This window comes from Schistocerca gregaria, chromosome 8 (assembly GCF_023897955.1).
Source record: "Schistocerca gregaria isolate iqSchGreg1 chromosome 8, iqSchGreg1.2, whole genome shotgun sequence".
Classification (NCBI taxonomy): domain Eukaryota; kingdom Metazoa; phylum Arthropoda; class Insecta; order Orthoptera; family Acrididae; genus Schistocerca; species Schistocerca gregaria.
In genome coordinates this window covers 221,410,067-221,434,022 of record NC_064927.1, presented here as the reverse complement: position 1 = coordinate 221,434,022, position 23,956 = coordinate 221,410,067, and the positions used below count along the sequence as shown (strand labels likewise).

Below are 23,956 nucleotides of genomic sequence, written 5' to 3'. Positions count from 1 at the left end.
CACCATCATACCTTAGTGAAGGATCTTGCTGAGAATCTGAGAAAATTCTGGTCCTTTGTAAAATCACTAAGTAGGTGGAAGTCTTATATCCAGTCACTTGTCAACCAGTACGGTGTGTCAACAAAAGACAGCAAAAAGAAGGCAAGAGGTTTTAAATTTTGTATTTAAAAAATCATTGCAGACTTGTATAGAAGTACCATCGTTTGACTGTTGCACAAATTCCAGTATGGAGGGCAGAGAAATAGGTATCTCTGGCATTGAGAAGCAACAGAAAGAGTTGAAAACAAAGAAGTTTACAGGTCTGGACAGAAACCCAAATCAGTTTTGCAAAGAGTACTGTGCAACACTGGCCCCTTACATATCCTGCATTTATCACAAATATCTCACCCAGGGCAAAGTCCCAAGTGACTGGAAACAGGTGCAGATGTAGAGGGTAAAAGAATGAACTTGCAAATTACAGACCCACATCCTTAATGTCAGTATCATGCGGAATTCTTGAGTATGTTTTAAGTTTAAAATAATAAACTTCCTCGAGACAGAAAAGCTCCTGTCCAGTAATCAGCATGAATTTTGCTTGTGCAAAATACTGTTTGCACCTTTCTTGCATGATATCCTGTGAACCACGGCTGAAGGGCAACAGGCAGGTCCCATAGTCATCGATTTACTTAAAGCATTTGACATGGTATCCCACTACAGATTGTTAATGGAGGTCCAAGCATACAGAATAGGTTACCAGATATATGACCGGCCCAAATATTTTTTAACTAACAGAACTTAGTATATTGTCCTCAATGGTGAGTGTTCATCAGAGACAAGAGTGTCATTAGGAATGCCCCAGGAAGTATGAATAAGACTGCTCTTGTTATCTATATATGCAAATGATCTGACAGATAGGGTGAGCAGAAAATTGCAGTTCTTTGTTGATAACACTGTAGTATACAGGAATGTATCATCATTGAGTGATTGTAGGAGGGTACAAAATGACTTAGGCAGAATTTCTATTTAGTGTGATGAATGGTGGCTTGCTATGAATACAGAAAAATAAGTTAATGCAAGTGAGTAGGGAAAAGAAGTCTGTAATGTTCACTTATGGTATTAGTGGTGTGCTGTTTGAAACAGTTAGGTTGATTAAACATCTAGGAATAACACTGCAGAGCGTAATGAAATGTAACAAGCATGTAAGAATGGTAGTGGAGAAAATGAATGGTCAACTTCGGTTTATTGGGAGAATTTTAGGGGAAGTGTAGCTCATCTGTGAAGGAGATATCATATAAAATACTTGTGCAACCTATTCTTGAGTGCTACTCAATTGCTTGGAATCTGCACCAGTTTGTTTTAAAGGAAGACATTAAAGAAATTCAGAGGTGTGTTGCTAAATTTGTTACTGGTAGGTACGATGAACATAAGAGTATTACAGAGGTGTTTCACAAACTCAAATGGGAATCCCTGGAGGTAAATGGCATTCTTTTAGTATAACACTAGTGAGAAAATTTAGAGAACAAGCATTTGCACCTGAATGTAGTGTGTTTCTACTGACACTAAATAAATTTTTCGTAAGGACTGCAAAGTTAAGACAAGGAAATTAGGGTTCGAATGGAGGAATATAGACAGTCATATTCCCTCGCTCAATTTGTTAGTGGAATAGGAAAGCAAATGACTAGTAGTGTACATGGCTTGTGGAGTATGTGCACAGATGTAGATGTAGATGAAAGTGGTGCACTGCACTCTTGGGTGCCAACTAAAGAGGGATGCTGAAGGCTGAGCACACGATCAATCACTAAGTTAATTTTTGATTTGTACTTAAAGTTACTGTATTACTGATTTTATCTGGTGTATAAACATGAACAACAGATTCAAACACCGAGCGAGGTGGCGCAGTGGTTAGACACTGGACTCGCATTCGGGAGGATGACGGTTCAATCCCACGTCCGGCCATCCTGATTTAGGTTTTCCGTGATTTCCCTAAATCGCTCCAGGCAAATGCCGGGATGGTTCCTTTAAAAGGGCACAACCGTCTTCCTTCCCCATCCTTCCCTAATCCGATGAGACCGATGACCTCACTGTCTGGTCTCCTTCCCCAAACCAACCAACCAACCAGATTCAAATAACAGAAAATCTGGGATGTAATACAACAGTATAAAGTATGGTGGCTGCTACTAATTACATAGAGTTGTGCTGAGTGGCAGGCAGGCACACTGAAAGAAGTCTGCTTTATACTAAGTTCTTCATTGGATGTAGACAAAAACACACACACACACACACACGCACCCACATTCACAACATTCACGCATATACATTATTATGAACGCTCAAACTGCCATTGATTACATAATTACTAATATTCAGTCTGGCAGATATAATTGCCTTATAGAAGACATGAATTTATCGGATCACAAGTCACAGGCAGTAATAATAATAAAAGAAGTAGGGAAATTAGATTCACTCAGCTTTATCCCTTACAGAGATGTGAGACATTCTAACATAACAGACCTAACGGTAAAACTACAAAATGAAAAGTGGCCAGATAGGTACTTATCTAATAGTGTTAATGATAAATATAACAGTTTCCTAGATACCTATTTAAAAATCGTTGAAGAGTGTTTGCCAACCAAAACTAAACCAATAAAGAAAAAGTGAGGAAATCTGCCATGGCTAACAAAAGGTCTATTAATATCCTGAAAAAGGTTGAAACTTCTTCATGCAATTTGGAAAGCTCCAGGTAGGCCTATTCATTTTGTTGAATATTATAGAGCCTATAAAAAGATTTACAATAAAACTTTGATAGCTGCAAAAAACTGTATAATGGAAATGTTATTACACAAGCTCCCAACAAAGTCAGAAGCCCTTGAAAGATATAAATAGACAAACAGGAAAGTCATCAGGAAACAACAATAAAAGCTTAAGCCTACAAATCAATAATGTTGTAACAAAAGATCCAATAATCATTAGCAACACTTTCAACCAATATTTTACCAGCATTTGTCAACAACTTACACAGGGTAACAATAGTGATTCTCTGCAAGCCCACAAACTAGTTTAGAATAAACAAAAGTCGCCCAGTAACTCATGTTACCTGTATCCTGCAACTGAACAAGAGATAATAAAAATTATTGAGAAACTAAAAAATAAAGCACCCACAGACATAAATGGCCTGTCAAATAAAATTTTGAAGCTAACTACTAGTGAAAATGCTAAACCCCTCTGTCACTTAGTCAACTCGTGTCGAAAAAGGAATCTTCCCAGATAGAATGAAGATTGCCAGAGTACTACCACTATACAAAAAAGATGATCACATGTGACCAGATAATTACAGACCAGTTAGCCTCCTTCCCATTTTGTCAAAGATCCTAGAAAGAATAATATTTGTTAGGTTAGATAAAAACTGTATCAAAATGGTAGACAGTTTGGGCTCCAGAAGGAAAAATCTACAGTGTCAGCTGCATTTGAACTTATTGATATAATCTCTGCAGGCCTAGATCAAGGCCAAATCTCAGTTGGTGTTTTTTGTGACTTATCTAAAGCTTTTGATCTTGTCTATCACCACATATTAATAATGAAGCTACACCACTATGGATTAGAGGAACTGCTCTTGATATCATAAAATCATTTCTGCAGAACAGAAAAGAAGCAGTGTAAGTGTCACACAATCAAGGGTAGTATTATAGGACCACCTCCTTTTCCTTACATACTTAAATGATTTACCTTGTAATGTAGAAAGTGAATTGATACTCTTCGCAGATGACACAACAAGCATAACTGTGAGACTGAGCTTACAGGAGGCCATAAGCAAAAGTAATCAAATAGTTGCAATGATCACTCACTGGCTTGAAGTGAATAGGTTAGTTCTCAATTATGAGAAAACTAATGCAATCCTATTTAGGAACAACAAAAGAAAAACAAATGAACTGACAAATTTGCAAGAGCTAGATGTAAGAGTAGTTGAAAGTGCTAAATTTTTAGGGATCACCGTGGACAGTTGTTTAAGATGGAAAGATCATATTTCCAATATAAGCAATAAACTTAGCAGTGCTGTTTTTGCTGTAAGATAAATTAAGCCACTAGTAACTGAAGATGATGTGCGCATGGTGTGTTTTTCATACTTCAATGCTATAATGAGCTATGGTATAGAAATCTGGTGCCACAAGACTGAGGCAATTAAAATATTCAAATTACAAGAGACAGCAATTAGAATAATAGGAAACAAAAGAATTAGAGATAGTTGCAAGCCTCTTTTCAAAAAATATGAGAGTCTAACCTCTTACAGCTTATACATATATAAAATTCTGCTTGGATAAATTCAACAAAAATGAAGATGTACACCACCACCGCACCAGAAATACCAAGAAATTAAGAATTTCGCAGCATAACACAACTCAATATGGAAGAAGCAGTGGTTACATGGCAGTAAAGTTGTACAACTCTTTACCACCACACATCACTAATGCCAAATCGAAGGATAAGTTTAAACTGTCAATCGAACAACTGCTATTAGAAACCTCTTTATATTCAATCAGAGAATTTCTTTCAAATGAAAATAACTGAATCAAATAGGCATAGCACACTAAAAAAAAAAATGTACACAGGTATAGAGAAAAAGTAAAATGTTTTAACTTCTTAACAGCATTGTTTTATTTAAATATTTTGTTTTCTACTGTATTATTGCTGTTAATTTTTTTTATAAATGTAAACAAAACGGGATCTAGAATATGTATGTGCTATATGACTGTACTATACCCTATATATAAAATGATGGACCCATAGTAAAGAATTATTGCAATTAAATGTTCTGTAATTTAGGTTCATATATTATGTATGCCTCATAAAATCCGTTCAGTTTACAGTATCTAAAATTTTGTAACTATGACATTAATTTCCAAAAATGTTGTAGCTAAAATTTATTAGTTATCTTAGCAAAACTGTAGTTAGAATCAGTAAAAGTAATGTATTTTATTGGGAAACTGACAGAGCAAATATGTACTTAGACTTACTCCATAGATGTACACCGTAAGCTGCTAAATAAATAAACAAGCAAACAAACAAACAAACAAACAAAAACGCACGCGCACACACACACACACACACACACACACACACACACACACACACACACACACGTTGTGTCTCGACAGATGGGCCTTAATATGTGGATATGACACTGTGTGCATGTGCGTGTGCATTCACATGCGTGTGTGTTTTTTCTACAGCCGATGAAAGACTTTCAGGTAACTGAAAATACCAAGCAGTCTTCTTTCAGTGTGCCTGCCTGTCACTCAATGCTTCATTTATGTGGATAACAGATTCATTTTATGCATGCCAGGATTCGAAACACTTGTAATTCACGTTTTATTGTGCCCATCTTTATGATGCATTGAAATTAATGGAATTATCAAGGATTTTGTGAACACTGAAGCTAAGAAACTAGCACTTCTGTCAATATTTTTGTTGTTTTTAAAATTAAATGACTAATTCTATGTTTTGGTGTTGTAAATGTAATAAAAACTACAGATTCCAAAAACAGTATCCAGACAATTTTTGAAATCTAGGCCTGGATTAGCTAGTCAGGCTAACTTCAACATTAGATGGGGGGGCCAAGGCAGTGCTTGCATCATGGTGACATATCTGCTTGGGAGCTCTCTGGGAGATTTATACAAATTCCTAGATTATTCTGTGTAAAGAAACATCTGAGATCAGTTCAGCATTTCTGCTTTTACTTTGCTACTATAGGTTTCTGTTTCTGTCTCATCCTTGAATGCCTGGACACTAATTTTGGTGCCACACACCGACAATTTTCACATATGAGTTTTTTGAGAGGTCTTTTGAAAAGATTCGGCTAAAGTAGTAATTGAAGCTTTCAGACATTGCCATTTTGACAGTCAAACTTATTTCATTTAGCATTTCTTTATCTACAACCCTATGCTTTGTTTTACACCTGTTGTGTAGAAGCCACTGTTTCTGTAGATGTCTTTTTTTTTGCAGAGGTTGTGCACCATGTGGTCTGTGCCCCTCCCATCATGAACTACTAGATATATATGGATCCAGTTCTTGGTTGCCTGTTCTTCTAAACTTCAGCCACAATTCCTCTACCTGCTCCTGCCCAGAGTTAAATGTTACAGAGTTGCTCCCAGAGATGTGACACAATTTCTTCTTTATGTGGTTTACTAAAAATGTGCAACTTTAGTGCTTATTTTAGTTCATCTTTGTACTTTGATGATAACTGTTGTTGCAATTACCTCACAGTCGTAAATGCCAGTTTGAGTATGTGGCCTTTTGAAGAGATCAGGTCTATTTATTACCATCAGCTCTAACATATTTCTGTCATGATGAGATTTCCCAATTATCTAGGTTAGGTACTTATCAAAAAATGCTTTTAGTATTGTTTTGCAGTATGTCTTGTAGTGCCCACCACTTACAAAACTGTAATTATTCCAGTCGATTGTTGGATTATTAAAGTCTGCTCTAGTCACTTCCCTTGATGATGCTGAGTTTCCCCCAGACAATTTTGAATGGTGCTTTAACTCCTGTATTTTTGGACTGATTTTCTTGTCTTAGCCAATATGGCACCTCTATTTCCCATTAGCCTATCCTATCAATATACACTTAGATTTACCCAAAAAATCTCACTGTTGTCAAGTTCAGGTCTTAGCTATCTTTATGTATCTAGTATTATGTGAGCTCTACAGCTCTTTAGGAGCATTTCAAATGCAGGCACTTTATTATGAATGCTTCAGCAGTTGAAGACTAGGATTTTAATAATCTGTTTGTGGGAGGCACTTCTTTGGATCTTGCATTAATATTTCAGGATCTCCTTCAGTTATTAGTATCTGGATTTCTTGGAGGAAAAAAGAAAAGGAATCCTTTGTGCACACTGTACTGTCTCACTTTGTAAGTAGTTTGGTGGTCTGAGCAAGAAGTCTGCCTCTTAGGAAGATGCGACTGATAGCTCCCTCTTGAAACCAGGAATGACAGTAAATTATTGAGTAGGTTTCTATAGTCTGCCCTGATAGCCGAGTGTCAGTGTGGTGGCCTGTCACACCAAAGGGCCCGTGTTTGATTCCTGGCTGGGTCAGAGATTTTCTCCACAAAGGGACTGGGTGTAGTGTTGTCCTCATTATCATTTCATCATCATCAGTGGAAGGCACCGAGAAACCACCACTATAATCACTTACCTGGACACTCATGTGGTGGACCTCTCTGACAAGGCTTCCTCCATGACAAGACCTGCCATAAGGCAGAGCACAAACTTACTTTTCTTTTTTTTCCTTTTTTTCCTTTTTCCTTTTTGTCTTTTAGGTTTGTATAGTATTACTATGTCTATCTCTTAGGCAACAGGTTAGAACAGATGTTAAAATTGCCTCATTTTCTGGGTTTCAGAAATCAGAAAGCTGTTTAAAAAATCACTTTCAGTGATGGCAAGCAAAATATTTTTCTGCCTATGATTTTAATTAGCAACTGTCTTAAACAGTGATGGAAAAAAAAATTGACACACCATGAAGGAATTGTGCGACATAAACAAAAGTTGGTAGATGCGTTTCTGTATTTGAAAGGGAAAGATGATGTCTGTTAAAATTTTGTCCCAGTCACATGAGTGGCACTAGCAGTGTCACTATAAGGATGCTTTAAATACATGCTATAATGATCATAAGAATTATTTACCTTGGACATGGTGGCCGGCTGAAGTGGCCGAGCGGTTTCTTGGCGCTACAGTCTGGAACCGCGTGACTGCTACAGTCACAGGTTAGAATCCTGCCTTCAGCATGGATGTGTGTGATGTCCTTAGTTTAGTCAGGTTTAAGTAGTTCTAAGTTCTAGGGGACTGATGACCTCAGCAGTTAAGTCCCATAGTGCCCAGAGCCATTTGAACCATTTGGACATGATGAGTTGATGTTAGTCCAGAATGCCTTTAAGGTGACAAAGATCCCATCATCAACACCTCACTGACTTTGAACACGTCATATAATAGAGTTACAGGAAGCTGGCTGTTCCTTCTGCGAACCTGCACAAAGACTTGGTAGGAATGTAGCCACTATACATGACTGCTGGCAGCACTGGTCACAAGAATGTATCGTCACAAGAAGAACAGTTTCCAGATGACCACATGGGCCTACTGAGAGGGAAGGCCATTGTGTTTGGCATGTAGCTCTCTCACATTGTACTGCATCTGCAACAATCTGAGGAGCAGGACACCATAGTGACACATTGAACTGTTCCAAATTGGTTACTTCAAGAACAGCTCTGAGCCAGATGCTATGTAGTGTGGATTCTACTGACCCAAACCATAGCCATTTGTGACTTCAATGGTGTCAAGTGAGAGCTCAATGGAGGGCATGGTGGAGGTATGTTGTATTGTCAGATGAAAGCTTGTTCTGCCTTGGTGCCAGTGATAGCCATGTGGTGGTTAGAAGGTGGCCAGGTAAGGGCCTACAACCAACCTGTTTGCGTGCTAAACATACTGTGCTATGGTTTGCAGTATGATTTCATATGACAGCAGCAGCACTCTCATTGTTATCCCATGCACTGTGACTCGAAATTTGTATGCCAATCTGGCGATTCAACCTACTGTGCTGCCATTCATGAACAGCATTCCAGGGCTTGTTTCCAACAGGTTAATGCTTACCCAACATGCTTTACAGTGTGTCGACATGTTGCCTTGGCCTGCTCAATCACCAGATCTGTTTCCAGTCAAGCACATATGGGACATCACTGGATGACATCTCCAGCATCATTCACAAACAGCAATAACCATTCCTATACTGACCAACCAAATGCAACAGGCATGAAACTCTGTCCCACAAACTGACATCGGGCATCCGTACAGCACAATGCACACACATTTGCATGTTTGCATTCAACATTCTGGTGGTTACACAAGTTATTAAAGTACCAGCATTTCATATCTGCAATGGCTCTCTCACACTTACTTTACCATGTGATCTTCCAATGTTAATCCCTGTCGTATGTTATACCTAGACAAATGTATTCCCGAAATTTTGTTACTGTGCATTAATTATTTTCTGGTGTTGCACTTTTTTCCTATCAGTGTAATACTCCTTGTGTTGTTATGAATAATTGAGGAAGATTAGGATTTAACTTTCTGTAGGGGATGTTAATATTCCTAAAATCACAGAAGGACTATGTTACATTTCCCAATTACATGTTACAACTGGAGACTACTCAGCAGGATGTTGTTATCAAGAAAAACAAAATTATCATTCTATTGGTTGGTGTATGGAATATTAGGTATCATAATGAGATAAGTAGGCTAGATAAGTTACAGAAAGACAAATACATAGGATGAAGTTAGGTATAGGCGAATTAAAGAAATGCTGTGGCACGAAGAACAGAACTTTGGTCAGATGAGTATAGAATTATGAACACAAAATCAAATAAGGGTTCTGCAGGACTACATCTAAAAATGAATAAGAAAATAGGGATGCAGATAAGGTACTATGAACAGCACGCAGAACACATTATCACAGTCAAGACAGACCCCCATCCAGTATCCAACACAGTACTGATGATGAAGATATTAAAATAAAATATAATAAGGTAAAAGAAATTATCCAGATCATTACGTGTGATGAAAATTTGTGATGGGGAATTGGTATTTGATAATAGAAAAGGGAAATGTACTAGGAGAACCTGGACGGGGGGAAAGGAAAGAAAATAATTTTGCACAGAATACAGCTTCAGCATTGACAACACTTGGTTTAAGAATCATAAAACACGTTTTGAAATATATTAAGGTGGAATCAATTCACCTGCTATAAATACCATTACTAATGCATTTTTTATCATTATTTTGCTCTCTTTTACTTATGTAGTATGAGAGTGTGCTGAAAAGTAATGTCTCTGAACATTTTATATGAGAACTCTTAAAGCAGCTTTAAACTAAAACAGATTTTATTTACATTCTTAAGATTCTACATCTGTATTCTTCATGTCTACATATTTATATCCCAACATTGTTACCCTGGTGATGAACACATTTCTCCCAACAAGAGACTAGAGTGTTTGACTTTGTTGATGGAGCCACAAACTCGCCTCTACTTGCGCCGCTTCATCACTACCAAAGTGAAGTCTTTGAAGGTGTTCTTTAAGTATTGGAAACAGGTGGAAATTGGATGGCATCAAGATGGACTGTATGGAAGTTGATCAATGACACTGAACCAGTGAACCCAAGGCATTGGATTGTTGCAGATTTGTGAGTGGTTTCATATTATCATCCTGAATGAGAGGGTGCCCCTAGTGTGTACAAACTCTTCGAATTTGATACTTGATTACAGAAGGTTTTTGTCACAAACCAACATAGTTACATTACACATGGCCATGTTACACGTTACAATTCGGAGTGCTCTAGTGGGAGAACGTTCAAATATGTGGACTTGAAGAACAACGATGTATGAGGGTTAACTGAAAAGTAATGCCTAAACCTTCGTAACTCTTCAACAGTTGGTGACATTGGTATGCAGCAGGTACTGGCTTGTTCCGTAGCCACTTTTCTACAGATTCAGTTGGCAGGAAGCCTTAGTATTAAACAGTTTTGTTGTTACAGTGCAAAGTATGGAACCCTGCGCAGATGGTCGGTCAATGCGATTTAAGCAATGTGCAGTCATTGAATTCTTGACAGCAGATGATGTCACCACAAAGGAGATCCATCAGAGAATGAAAGCAGTTCATGGTGATTGTGTTGATGTGAGTACTGTGCATCGTTGGGCGAGTAAGTTTAAAAATGTCGAGGCAGTACCATCTGACCCGCCTGCCTGACAAAAAGTAGGACGTCCTGTGACAGCAACCACCAAGTTTCACAAGCAAAGTGTCGACAGAATGATTCAGGACAATCTTCATATCACTCGGAGAGAAACTGCAAGCACAATCAGCATTTCACAAGAATGTGTGGGTCACATTATTGCTTTTCTATCAGAAGATCTGTGCATGATGGGTACCCTAAATCCTGACTCCTGAAATGAAAGAGCACAGACTTGAAATTTGCAGGAATTTCTCTCATGTTACGAGAATGAAGGTGACGCCTTTCTCCTTTCAACTGTGACAGGAGATGAAATGTGGGTACACCATTATGACAGAACAGAGAAACTGTGGTTGAAGAAACAGAGTGTCGACTTCTTCCTTGACAGCTTCAGAAAACTTGGTCATTGTTGGCAGACATGTATCCAATTGGCTGGTGATTATGTGGAAAAGTGAATACTGGTAATTAAAGACAAAATTCCAAGGATTATTTATACATTTGATTTATGAAAATATTCCCATCCAAAACCAATTAATGAGGTCGAGGCAATACTTTTATTCAACACTCTAAGAACTTTAATAACATTTGTTTTATTAAAAAAGCTTTAAGAGTTTTCACATAAAAATTTTGAAGCTAACTTTTCATTAATCATTTATATATTCTGATAAGCCAAAACATTATGACCCCTACTTAATAGCATGTTGGTCCAGCTATGGAATGCAATTCAGCAGTGATTCTACTTTGCATGTACTTGTCAGATCCTCGGTAGGCTGCTGGAATTATGTAGCACCAGCTGCCTTTGCTCCAGTCATGCAATTCCCATAAATTATGAGCTGGTGATTTGGAGGCACAGTGCAGGCACTAATAGTGTCCCAGGTGTATTCTATTGGCTTTTGATTAAGTGGATTTTGTGGCTAAGGCATCAACATGAATTCCCCATAATGCTCCTGGAACCACAGCAGCAAGAGTCTGGCCATGTGACACTGACAGCTATCCTGTTGGAAGATGCCATTGCCCATGGGAAGACATCAAGCATGAAGTGATGGAGGTGGTACACAATAATGTTCACATAGTCCACAGTTGTCATGATGCCTTTGATTACTACCATAAGGATCATAGAAGCCTAGGTGAATGTTCCCCTCATCACATAATACTGACCCCAGTAGCTGGCATCCATGGCATTGTACATATTTTGAGCAACCATTACAACTGTTCTTTTAATTGAGAACAATATTATCAGGTTCATTCTAATATTGGAAATAATTAATAGCACTGAAAAAGTTTTAATTAAAATTATTGATATATAATCTCTCATCAGAATAATGCCCAAAGCAAAGTAGCATATCAGGGAAATCAAAGATGGTTTAATGCAGCTACTTTTGTTTTTAAATTCTATTATGTAAACCATGCACAGGTACTGTTAGCTCTCGTCAGGGAACCAATGTGAATACAAGAAACAGATGTATAGCTGTGTCTCACCCTGTCACTGCCAATGACATATTAATACCATATGATGAAGTTCCACCCAAAGAACCTCAAGGACTGGAAAATAATTCCGATGCAGTATCTCCAAGGATAAAAGGTAATCCCCGATTTTCTATGAGAGAAAGAAGAATTCCAAAAAGAAACAGTGATTTTTTATGGCCAGCACCCACCCGACCTCGCCAACGACATCTAGTGAACAAATCTCCAGCTGCGACATAGGTCTTAATGTATCCAACACAGTTTTGAGTGCAACGGGGACTAACGGTGTTAATGGACAAGCAGACCAGCAGAAGGACAGTAGAGGTAGCTATAAGAATCTTATTATTCTTCATCAAAATATCAGAAGTCTCAAAAGTAAATTAGAGTATTTATCTGTAAATTTAGGGGACATGGACACTGTTGACCGTCCTCATGTTTTATGCCTTACTGAGCATCATGTAACAGTTGGAATTGATGGGCTGCAGCTTGATGGGTATGATCTAGCTACTCATTACTGCAGAACAAGTAAGGAGAAAGGTGGTGCTGTAATTTATATAGACAGTAAAATCATTTATAAATCTTTAGATCTAAGTAAGTATTGTGTAGATCAACATTTTGAAGTTTGCGGGACTGAAATTTCTGCAAAGGACATGTTACTTACTGTGCTTGCAATTTACAGAGCTCCAGCAGGGAAGTTTTGCATCTTTACGAATAAGTTAGAATCTCTTTTGACCAAATTGTTCTCTAAAACTAGAAATTTAATAATTGTAGGTGACTTTAATGTCAACTTCTTAACTGATAACAACCTCAAAACTGACCTGGACCACTTAATGAATTCTTACAACTTGGCTGCGATGGTTACCTGGCCCACTAGAGTTACAGAAAATTGCAAGAGCCTTCTAGATAATATTTTCATTGACAAGAATAGAGTCAACAGTGCTAGTGTGAGCAAAGTAATTTATGGCCTGTCTGACCATGATGGACAACTTCTGAAAGTAAATAACATCAGTTTGTGCAATAAAATCTCTCACACCTATAGGTCCTATAGATGTATAAACACTGAAACTGTGTCTGCCTTTAACGACTATTTGTCACAGATAGATTGGGAGCCAGTGTACAGCACATCAGATGTTAATGATAAATTTAACCTTTTTTTAAATGAATTTATATCTGTATTTGAAATGGCTTTCCCAAAAAAAACTGTCAGAAAGAACAATGAGGTTTCTTCCAGTAAACCATGGATTACTGGAGGTATAAAAATTTCTTGCAGGACTAAGAGGGAGTTACATGCCTCACTAAGAGTATCAAATGATCCCCTTGAAAGGTCTCATTATAAGTTATATTGTAAAATTTTAAAAAGGGTGATAAACAAATCCAAGAGCCTGTATATTAAGTCTGAAATTGATAAATCTGAGAACAAAATAAAAGCAGTTTGGAATGTTATAAAGAGAGAGTGTGGCAAGAGTAACAAGAATGTTAATACCACAGAGATAAGCTATAAGGATGAGGTTATTCATAATCCTGTAACAGTTTCCAACATATTCAACAATCACTTCATAACTGCAGCAGAACAAGTAGGTTGTAACGGTTCCTTAAATGCTGCTACGCATTTATTACACAGAGCTAACCCTAACACGTATGACCCAATTTGTATTGCCCCAGTTACTATTACTGAAGTTAAAAATACCATCAAGGCCTTAAAAAATAAAAATTCCACTGGTATTGACAACATTTCACCAAAAATACTGAAGCATTGTAGTGACCACATATGTCAAGTCCTGTGTCACATTTTTAATGAGTCTATCCAGCAAGGTGTTGTCCCAGAGAGATTAAAGCTTGCCGTTGTGAAACCACTTTTCAAGAAGGGTGACAAAACTAACTTATCTAACTACCGTCCAATATCACTACTAAGTAGTTTCTCAAAAGTATTAGAGAAACTAATGTATACAAGAATTAAGAATTGTAGAACATCTTAACAGCCACAACATACTCAACAGAAACCAGTTTGGTTTCCAAAAAGGTAGATCAACTGAGCAGGCTATTTTTTCTCTCACAAATGAAATTTTAGAGTCAATAAATAATAAAATGTCACCTATTGGAATTTTTTGTGACTTGTCTAAGGCCTTTGACTGTGTGGACCACAACATTCTCTTACATAAGGCTAATTTTTATGGCTTGCGAGGTAGCATTGGTAGATGGATAGAATCATATCTGCAAAACAGAAAACAGAAGGTGATAATTAATGGTGCCAATGATAGTCCCATTTCTTCAGATTGGGGCACATTAAAGTGTGGTGTGCCTCAGGGGTCCATCCTAGGACCTTTGCTTTTCCTTATCTTCATCAATGATCTCCCACTTTGCACAGACACCGAGTGTAAATTTACTCTTTTTGCCGATGACACCACTATTCTGCTTGAAAGTCGAAATAACAGTGACCTAGAAAATAAATGTAATGCTGTACTCGTTGACATCCTACACTGGTTTAAGTGCAACGGACTAACTCTAAACATTCAGAAAACTCAGTATATGCAATTTCACACATCTCAACAAGAAAATGAAGTATGCCACTTAAACTGTGGTAACCAAAATATACTACACTGTGAATCATCTAAGTTCTTGGGCATTCTAATTGATGGCAAGCTGAACTGGTCTGAGCATATCTTAGACCTACATAGAAGGCTCAGTGTGGCAACTTATGCTCTGCGTGTAATCACCCCCATTGGTGATGAGGACGCTACTAAAGCTGCCTACTTTGGTTATTTTCATTCTATCATGTCGTATGGCATAATATTTTGGGGCAACAAGCCTTTAGCCAAAAAAATATTTACTGCACAGAAGAGAGCTGTTAGAATCATGAGTGGTGTTCATCCAAGATATTCTTGCAGAAGTCTGTTTCATAAGTTACAAATATTAACACTTACCTCTCAATTCATATTTTCTTTGATGATTTTTGTTTCTAACAACCTATCTCTTTTTAAAACTAATAGTGAATGTCATGATCATAATACTAGGTCTAAAAATGATCTACACAGGGATCTGAAACATTTAAGTCTTGTTCAGAAAGGTGTTCATTATTCAGCCACAAAAATTTTCAACTCCCTTCCATCAGGTATTAAAGATCACATTAATGTCTTACCTACTTTTAAATGTAAATTGAGAGAATACCTAATGGTAAATTCCTTCTATTCTCTTGATGAATATCTACAGATAAAGCAATGATTTTTTATACTGATAAAAATTTGTTTGCTATAGATCACATTAACTGTTTAATTTGGAAAATGTACTATATTTCCTTTTTAGGTATTGTTTTATATTACTTGAGCTATACCTTTGATTTGATGTTAACCTACAAACTTATTCATAATCTTATGGTACATTTTTGTCATTTTATATATGTATATTATTTGTTTAATTTGGAAAATGTACTATATTTCCTTTTTAGGTATTGTTTTATATTACTTGAGCTATACCTTTGATTTGATTTTAACCTACAAACTTATTCATAATCTTATGGTACATTTTTGTCATTTTATATATGTGTATTATATCTGTTGTATGTAATCATGACTCATTCCACATCCTTGTGATTTATCACAATACGGATTAATGGAATACGAAATAAATAAATAAAATAAATAAATAAATTTCTGCTCTCTGAATAAGTCTACGTAGCTGCACCATGCAGTATAGCTGGCATTTCCGTGTAATGTGCTACGGAAGGGATCAAGGCACTTCTGTTAAGCTGCAAGAAAAGTGACTATAGTTAATTTATATGGGACAGACTTTAGGTAGATCTTTGCTGTAATATCACAGACTAAGAATCTGAGGAACTGCATGTGCGAGAGAAAGTAGTGGCTCGGTATTAAACTCTACTACATGCTCCATAACTGATAATATGATCTGTAGACTATACAAAGAATGGAATTGGACACTTAGCTTTGTGAAAGTAAAAGCATGCAAAGTTTTAATGACTGCATTGAAGTATAGTAATGGACCATGGTCCCTATGCTGTAATATCCTTGAGTGACGAACTATAAAAATCATGGACATTTTAGTTGTCATAATTGCTCAGAGTGATTATAGGCTCAACCCTCCTTTTCTCTATATACAAAACATAATCATTCAAGATCATTTAATTATTATTAAATGTTGTTAATAAAAAAACTAAAGTTATTTCCACAATAGTATTGGTCAGTGATAATCATAAGAAAGTGGCAAACTGTATCTCTCGATGACAGACGGTTTGATTATGAAATATTACAAAGCATAAATTGTGATTTAAAAGCTATTTAACATTTTATTGCCAATTCAATAGAAATAATAAAAAATCAGAAACAGTGTGGATAAGTAGTAATGTTGGAAATGGGAAGTTGAAATAATAACTAACATCCAAAGATGTATCGACATCAGCAGATTGAGGGAGAGTGCTACACCATTCACCTAGATGACAGCATATCTGTATATGACCATCTATGTGGTGTAACAAGAAATGTAATTCATCAAACCAGGTGACACAATCCCACTGATCTGCAGTCCAATTCCAACAATCCTGTGCCCACAACAATCATAAGCAACGATGTCATTTGGTGCAACATTGGAACATGTAGGGTTCCCCTGTTGCAGAGATTTATGTTCAGCAATGTGTATTGAATCATAAGCTTCAAAATTCTGGTGCCCACAGCAACACTGTACTCTGCCACCAGACATACAGCATACTACTGCCTATCCTGTTTTATAGACATGGTAAGCTTGGAACCTTCACATTTTGAGGCGAGGTGAGCTGTTGCCTGCTCGTAGTTTCACTGTTCTTCATACACTTTGTTCACAACAGTAGCAGATGAATAGCCAGCTTCCTGTGCTGTTTCTGAGATTCTTATTCCTCGGTCCATAACAATCTGCCCTTTGTCAAAGTCACTTATATCAGCAGGTTTCCCCATTTGTGGTCTGTATCATCACTAGGGTGATTCCCCATTTGTCTCTGCTCTGCTTATATAGTTCCCTAGCTACAGCATGTGCCTGTAGTAACACAAGTGGCATTCGGTGTCATGAAGGATACTTGTTGTAATGTTTTAGGTCATCAGGGACATCCTTATTTTTATGTAGTCTCTTTTGGAACAGTCCTTAATTGCTGTTAGGAATCTTATTTCTGCTGCTTTCATCTAGGTTTCATCTCTACACTTTATCATCAAAGTCCTGTTCCCATACAACAAAGCTGGCTCAGCCATTGTTTGAATGTGGTGAATTATGTGTGAAACAAGGTGTAATAGCTGTGTTGAGGGTCTTAAGTACCACAATAAATTCTTTGGACAAATATGAGCATGCAATGAAAAATATTGCAGTGTTTGGGAGGAGCCAGGTTCATATACCTTCCCAATTCAGGTTTCTGCGAATTCCTCAAATCACTTGATGCAAATGGTAGGATGGTACCTTCTAAATGCCATGACTAATTTCAGGCTGCATCCTTGCACAATCCAAGATTTTGCTCCAAGGAGATAAATAGTCAGGTGCAGGGGAGAGCAATTGTCTCTTCCCACTCTGGAAAAAAAAAATCTTTGCAAACTGAAATGACATCCAGCCCCACAGACTGACCATGAGATGAGGGTTTTGCAAAATTCGTCATTAAAAAAAAATACGAGATTGTCTTACATTCACAGTTGAAGCTCTGGCAATTGAACTCAAGTCCAGATTTTGAAGGACTGGGACAGTGGCACTAGCTGGACCAAGCACTAGGACAAATGTGCGGAGGAGAGTCTTGAGCAGGCAGTAAGTTTTGTCATACTGGCAACCCTGGGGAATGTACCCCATGTACATTGAGCTTTGTGGATATCTGTCATGTTTAAACTGTAGTTTGTCTGAACTGTGAATGGTAGCTGGAATTGAACTGACTTTACAAATGGACAAATACTTAACAATGGTATACATTTTTACAGGAGACAAATTGTGAATAGCAATAAACAGCACTCAGCTTTCAATAATCTTTCAAATTGTCACAAAAATTATAAAGATTAAAAAATTCAAGAGTGATGAGGTGTTTCCAGAAGCTACATAGCTCTATGAAATGTCTTTATTTGCATCTATTGGTTTCACGTAAGTATAGATGCATCTTCAGGTTTATAATGGTTATGTTTTCATAATGTAGATGGCCAATTATGGAGCCCCATCTTTCAGGAAGTTATTCACATTTAACAACCAAATCACATTGGTGGGCTGTCATATTGAATACACCCAAAAGAGGCTTATCAAAATGTACAAAGCATAACTGCTGAATGGCCCAGGCTGGATAACATCCCATAGGATATATTACAGGATTTGGTTGACACCATATGCATAAAACCAATGTAAGTAAAACTTAGTTCTGTGTGATGTGTGTAGTTCCATGATATTGGTAACAGGCCGATGTGTTGTAAGCAGCCTATGGAGGCTAACAATACTTCTCAATTTTATTATGACAACCCACTAATGTGGTTTGACTCTTAACGTAACTTCCCAATTGCTGACACTATGTAACTGTCCATCATCATTATGAAAGTATAACCATTACGAACCTGAAGAATGTGATGTGAAACTGTAGTTGTGAATAAAGCACCTTCATACAGCTATGTGGCTTTTGGAAATTCTTTGTCAGTCTTGACTTTTTCAATTGTTATAATTCCTGTGACAATTTGAACGGTTATTGTGTGCTGAGAGTTTTCTATACTTATTCACAATGTCTCTGAGCTGTGGTTGCACTCCCCAGAAAGTTGTTTGTAGGAGATAAATTAATGCTAAAAACAAAACAAAAAATGTTTCCACTGGACACTTGAAATGTGGAATGACAAATGAAACGTGAGCTGCAAAAAAGTGCTAATACAGCTACTGCTCTACAGCACTGTTGATTTTGAAGGTTAGCAACACATGATGACATGCCCTGTTAACATAACATGGCACAATTTCTCCCAATTTAGCTGTAGGGAACTGATTTGACAGCATATTGCTGTCATTCAGCTTGTTTATATTGTCAATGCTGTAAGAACTGTAAATTTCAGCAAATGATAATGGATGCCATGACTCTGTTGGGTAACGTAGATGTATGAGTTCACTGTTTATAACTGATTCATGCAAACAACACAATGCTAATTCTAAGTTAATTGTGATTCATGAAGGAGAGACCACAAATGACAGTGCAACAGGAAAAAAATGTTGGTGCCACAGAAGCTAATATTCACAGGTGGATTCAAATTAAAAATAAATTAAAGAATGTCTGTTCTATGCAGCAAATTTTCAGGGGACAAGCAGGGAAGGTTTCATGAATGGGAGCAGTGGGTTGTTCATTATGTATGTGAGAAACACAAGTTAGGCTTCCCAATTACTTGAGAAACTGTATGAATGAATATGCTGGAGGTAAAGTGGAATCTTCCAACTACATGCATTGCAAACTTCAAAACAAGTACTGACTAGTGGATGAGGATAATGAAGAGAGTGTAGCTTATGTTGTGACACAGAACAATGCTAGTTCAAGGACTTCACAAGGTTTCTGACAAAAAACTATTTGTGTATCAGCATCATATAATCATTCTAAAAATACGTTTGATAGGCCATTTGGGCAATACTCATCAGACACCTGTTTATTTTGATATGTCTTTGTGTGTGACAGGTTTTAAAAGTGTTCATATAAGAAGTAATAACAACAAAAAGATCAGAGTAACAGTAATGCTGTGTGCACTAGGAAATGGAAGGAAGCTGCCCTATATGTGATTCTTTACAGAAAAACTATACCAAAAGAAAACTGCAAGCAGGACTCCTCTTTAGGTGTCAAGAAAAGTGATGGGTGACAAATGACCTGAAACTATAATGAAAGTACCAAAAGAGTAGTGCATGTCCAACGCCATGAGGATTCAGATGACGCCATAATATGGGAGGAGTGTCAGATGACTACAATGATGATTACCACCACCACCACCACCACTCCTACTACTACTACTACTACTACTACTACTACCACCACCACCACCACCAGTACTAGAACGAGGGTGGTTTGAAAATTTCTTGGAAGGGAACAGAAAGAAGTACTTAAATCACTGAAACTTCTTTTATTTTTCAATGTAGTTTCCTTGTAGATTAATGCACTTGGTCCAATGATGTTCCAGTGCCTTGAATCCATGATGAAAATGAGTTTCCTCCAGGCCTGCAAAATAGTTGTCAACTCCGGCTATCAATTCTTTGTTTGAAGTGAATCTTCACCCACCAAGCAAAATTTTCAGTTTTGGGAAGAGATGGAAGTCTGTTAGAGCCATAACACATGAATAAGGTGGGTCTGGCAACAATTCATACCTTAGTTCGTGTAATTTTGGCATGGCAACGGCATGTGTGCGGGCGCATGTCAAGAGCTGTGGCACACATCTTGCAGATAATTTTTTCATTTCTAATTCTTCAGTTAAAATGTGATATTGCCTTTCAGATGACATCTGGCAAGCATGATTAATTTCACACACTTTCAATCGGTGATCCTCCATGACCATTTTGTGCACTTTTGCAATGATTTCTGGAGTAGCGACACATCTTGGTTGACCACTGCGTGGATCATCATCTTAGCTCTCCCAACCAAATTTAAATTCATTTGTCCACTTGGCAACAGTTGACTATGAAGGAGCAGAGTCCCTCAGTGTATTCTGGAAATTTGCATGGATGTGCTTTGCTTTCATACTTTCCTTTATGAAGTACTTAATCACTGCTCGAATCTCGATTTTTTTTCCATCTTCACAAATCAACACACAGGAACAGAGCCACATCACTGCCATAGCTCTCTTCCAAGAGCACTGACATGGCACATGTTTACAGGCAGCTGTCCAATGAATGTCACGCCAACAACTCGTTGCACTAGCGCTGACCTCCTTGGTGATTCCGAGAACTTTTCAAACCACCGTCTTAGTAGCAGTAGTTGTAGTAGTAGTAGTAGTAGTAAAAAATAGTGCTACCAATCAGTATTGGCTTGGACAGTAAGCAACAGGGGAAGTGAAAATAACAATTAATGTAAAAAAATTCTTTTAATTTGTACTTTATTCCTATTTGTATCACCAAAGTGGAGGATGAACAATAAAAGGCACAATTTGGAATAGGTAAAATGTTAATTTCTTTAGGCAGGTACTTAATACCAATAAAACAGTTTGTAATTTTGATTACTCAGAGAGAGTTAAAAATACATTTCTCAAGGAGTCTCCATTTTGTTCAATTAAAGAAAAAAAAAAAAAAAGAGGAATGCGCGTGAGAGAGTGCAACACTTATATTCAGGGTTGTCATATAGTCAAGTAAATATGGTAATTCAGTATCAGTATGAAGATAGCCAAAACATGTAATGATATTGACAAGTAGTAAGTGTACCCCAAACCGCTTCTCCTGAACTTTCAAATTGATTTAATCATTCACTTTGCACATGTTAAGTATAAAGATTGTTTTGGGTGCCTAAAGTTGCTATGCAAAATGTTAATTACCTTTGAATATTAATTTAGTAAATTTCAGTACATACAGATATCCAGAATACAAGTTCAGTTGAAGTGAAGAATACTGTGATTTGGTATTGTCTTGTAAGTAAAATACTGCTCCTCCAATGATAGACCACACAATATTTTTCATGAAGAATTATTTGACTGTACTTACTGTACAACATCAGTAATAGGAACATGAAGTGTTCTCCCATCTAGTGTGTTGACTGTGATTGTTAAGCCTATTAGGGCATCAAGCAGTGATATATGAGCCACCATGATGAGGTCAGTGCCCTCTCTTCTGAATCTCTCATGGGGACGATCTTCAGTCACAAACATTATGTCAGCTGAAATACATGTCTTATTTGAGTAATTTTAATACTATATTCTGAATGTAAATTTATATCAGTTTTTTAACAGTCTATATGCTATTTTATAAAAATGGTTCTGTATTGAATAGGCAGTTATTCTAAAAAAATTCAAGAATCATTTTGAAACTTCTGTAAATATTTGCGCAGTTTCAACTATTACTGTGCAAGATGATGTCTGTCTATTAATTACAAACATATATAAATAACAAAGCCATAATGAAAAAATAAACAAGATTTACTATTACAAAGAAAAGGCTGTATTCTGCACGAATAGACAGTTTGCCCATAATAAATAAACAAGGGAACGAAGTAGTCAAAATTATGTCCTTAGGAATCCAACGACAAAGGTAAAGCAGTGCTGGTGAAAATAACCAGGATCCACTATGAAATAAATGGCAATAAAGAATACTTGTAAACGACAGAAGACAATAGTTTCAATAAGAGAGAAATTTGATAAGAAGCAGAAATACAGTGGTACTTTACAGAATGCAAACAAAAATGACTGAATAATAGTGTGACACTGTCATTTAGTGACATGTCATTAATGATAGTGTTCTTAACTGGTTGTCCACCTATGAACACATCATCTTCCAGAGTTTGCCCTCAACACAGAGGATGTTAGCTGCCTGCTGAAGACCACTGGCCATGTGTCATCCTTGTAGCATGGGGAAGAACTGTCCATGAAATGCTTTTGAAATAGATCCATACTAGTAAGTAAGAGATTTTAGAATAAAATGTAAAAATAATGTTAAGCTAGGATAAGATTTTATTTCCGATTAAAGGAACAAAAGGCTCAAAGTAGATGTAAATAGGTAAGATGTTTAACCAAGCAGACATAAAATGATAAAATTCAGGACAAATCATATTACAGTGGAGGGGAACTGGGAAGTAAAATTTTCTAGGTTTGAATAGGAAGTTTGAACAGCTGGCCTTACTCAATCATGTGGAAGTATCAACAGCTGCTAGCTGGGAAGTATTAACATATCAGTGCTGTTACTCAGTCAGCAAGACAACAACCTTGACACTCTTGAGCGAGATTGTGAGTGAACCCAGCAGAAAATTGTTAGAAGAGTGTAGACCAAGCTGCCTTCAAAATGTTATGTAAGAGACTCTAGGCAGGACAAAGCTTCATCTAGCAAGGGTCTGACTAAACAGTAAAGATACTGCAGCAAATTTGTTAAGAAAATGAAGTGGAACTGAAGACCACAGATATTTCAAAAAGAGCAGAACTGATGTGGTCTTTACGAATGATGTCACAGAGCGGATCTCTCTCCTCGAGGACATAAATACCTGTTCTCCACCCCCACTAGCCTAGAGCACATGATCAGCAGGATCAATGGTGTTCAAGTCATTTGCACTTGATTCTCTGGTTCATTTACATCTACATCTACATCTACATGATTACTCTGCAATTCACATTTAAGTGCTTGGCAGAGGGTTCATCGAACCACAATCATACTATCTCCCTACCATACCACTCCCGAACAGCACGCGGGAAAAACGAACACCTAAACCTTTCTGTTCGAGCTCTGATTTCTCTTATTTTATTTTTATGATCATTCCTACCTATATAGGTTAGGCTCAACAAAATATTTTCGCATTCGGAAGAGAAAGTTGGTGACTGAAATTTCGTAAATAGATCTCACCGCGACAAAAAACGGTTTTGCTTTAATGACTTCCATCCCAACTTGTGTATCATGTCTGCCACACTCTCTCCCTATTACGTGATAATACAAAACGAGCTGCCCATTTTTGCACCCTTTCGATGTCCTCTGTCAATCCCACCTGGTAAGGATCCCACACCGCGCAGCGATATTCTAACAGAGGACGAATGAGTGTAGTGTAAGCTGTCTCTTTAGTGGACTTGTTGCATCTTCTAAGTGTCCTGCCAATGAAACGCAACCTTTGGCTCGCCTTCC

General features: G+C 37.2%; 1 protein-coding gene across 1 annotated transcript in view; it reads right to left on the bottom strand.

The window, feature by feature from the left end:
* Nucleotides 1–23,956, bottom strand: part of LOC126285117 (dnaJ homolog subfamily B member 13-like) — a 77,659-nt gene that overhangs the window by 3,332 nt on the left and 50,371 nt on the right. The window contains exon 6 of the mRNA XM_049984440.1: nucleotides 21,842–22,013. Coding sequence (XP_049840397.1) covers nucleotides 21,842–22,013 — 172 coding nt within the window. The remainder of the gene's footprint in view (nucleotides 1–21,841; nucleotides 22,014–23,956) is intronic.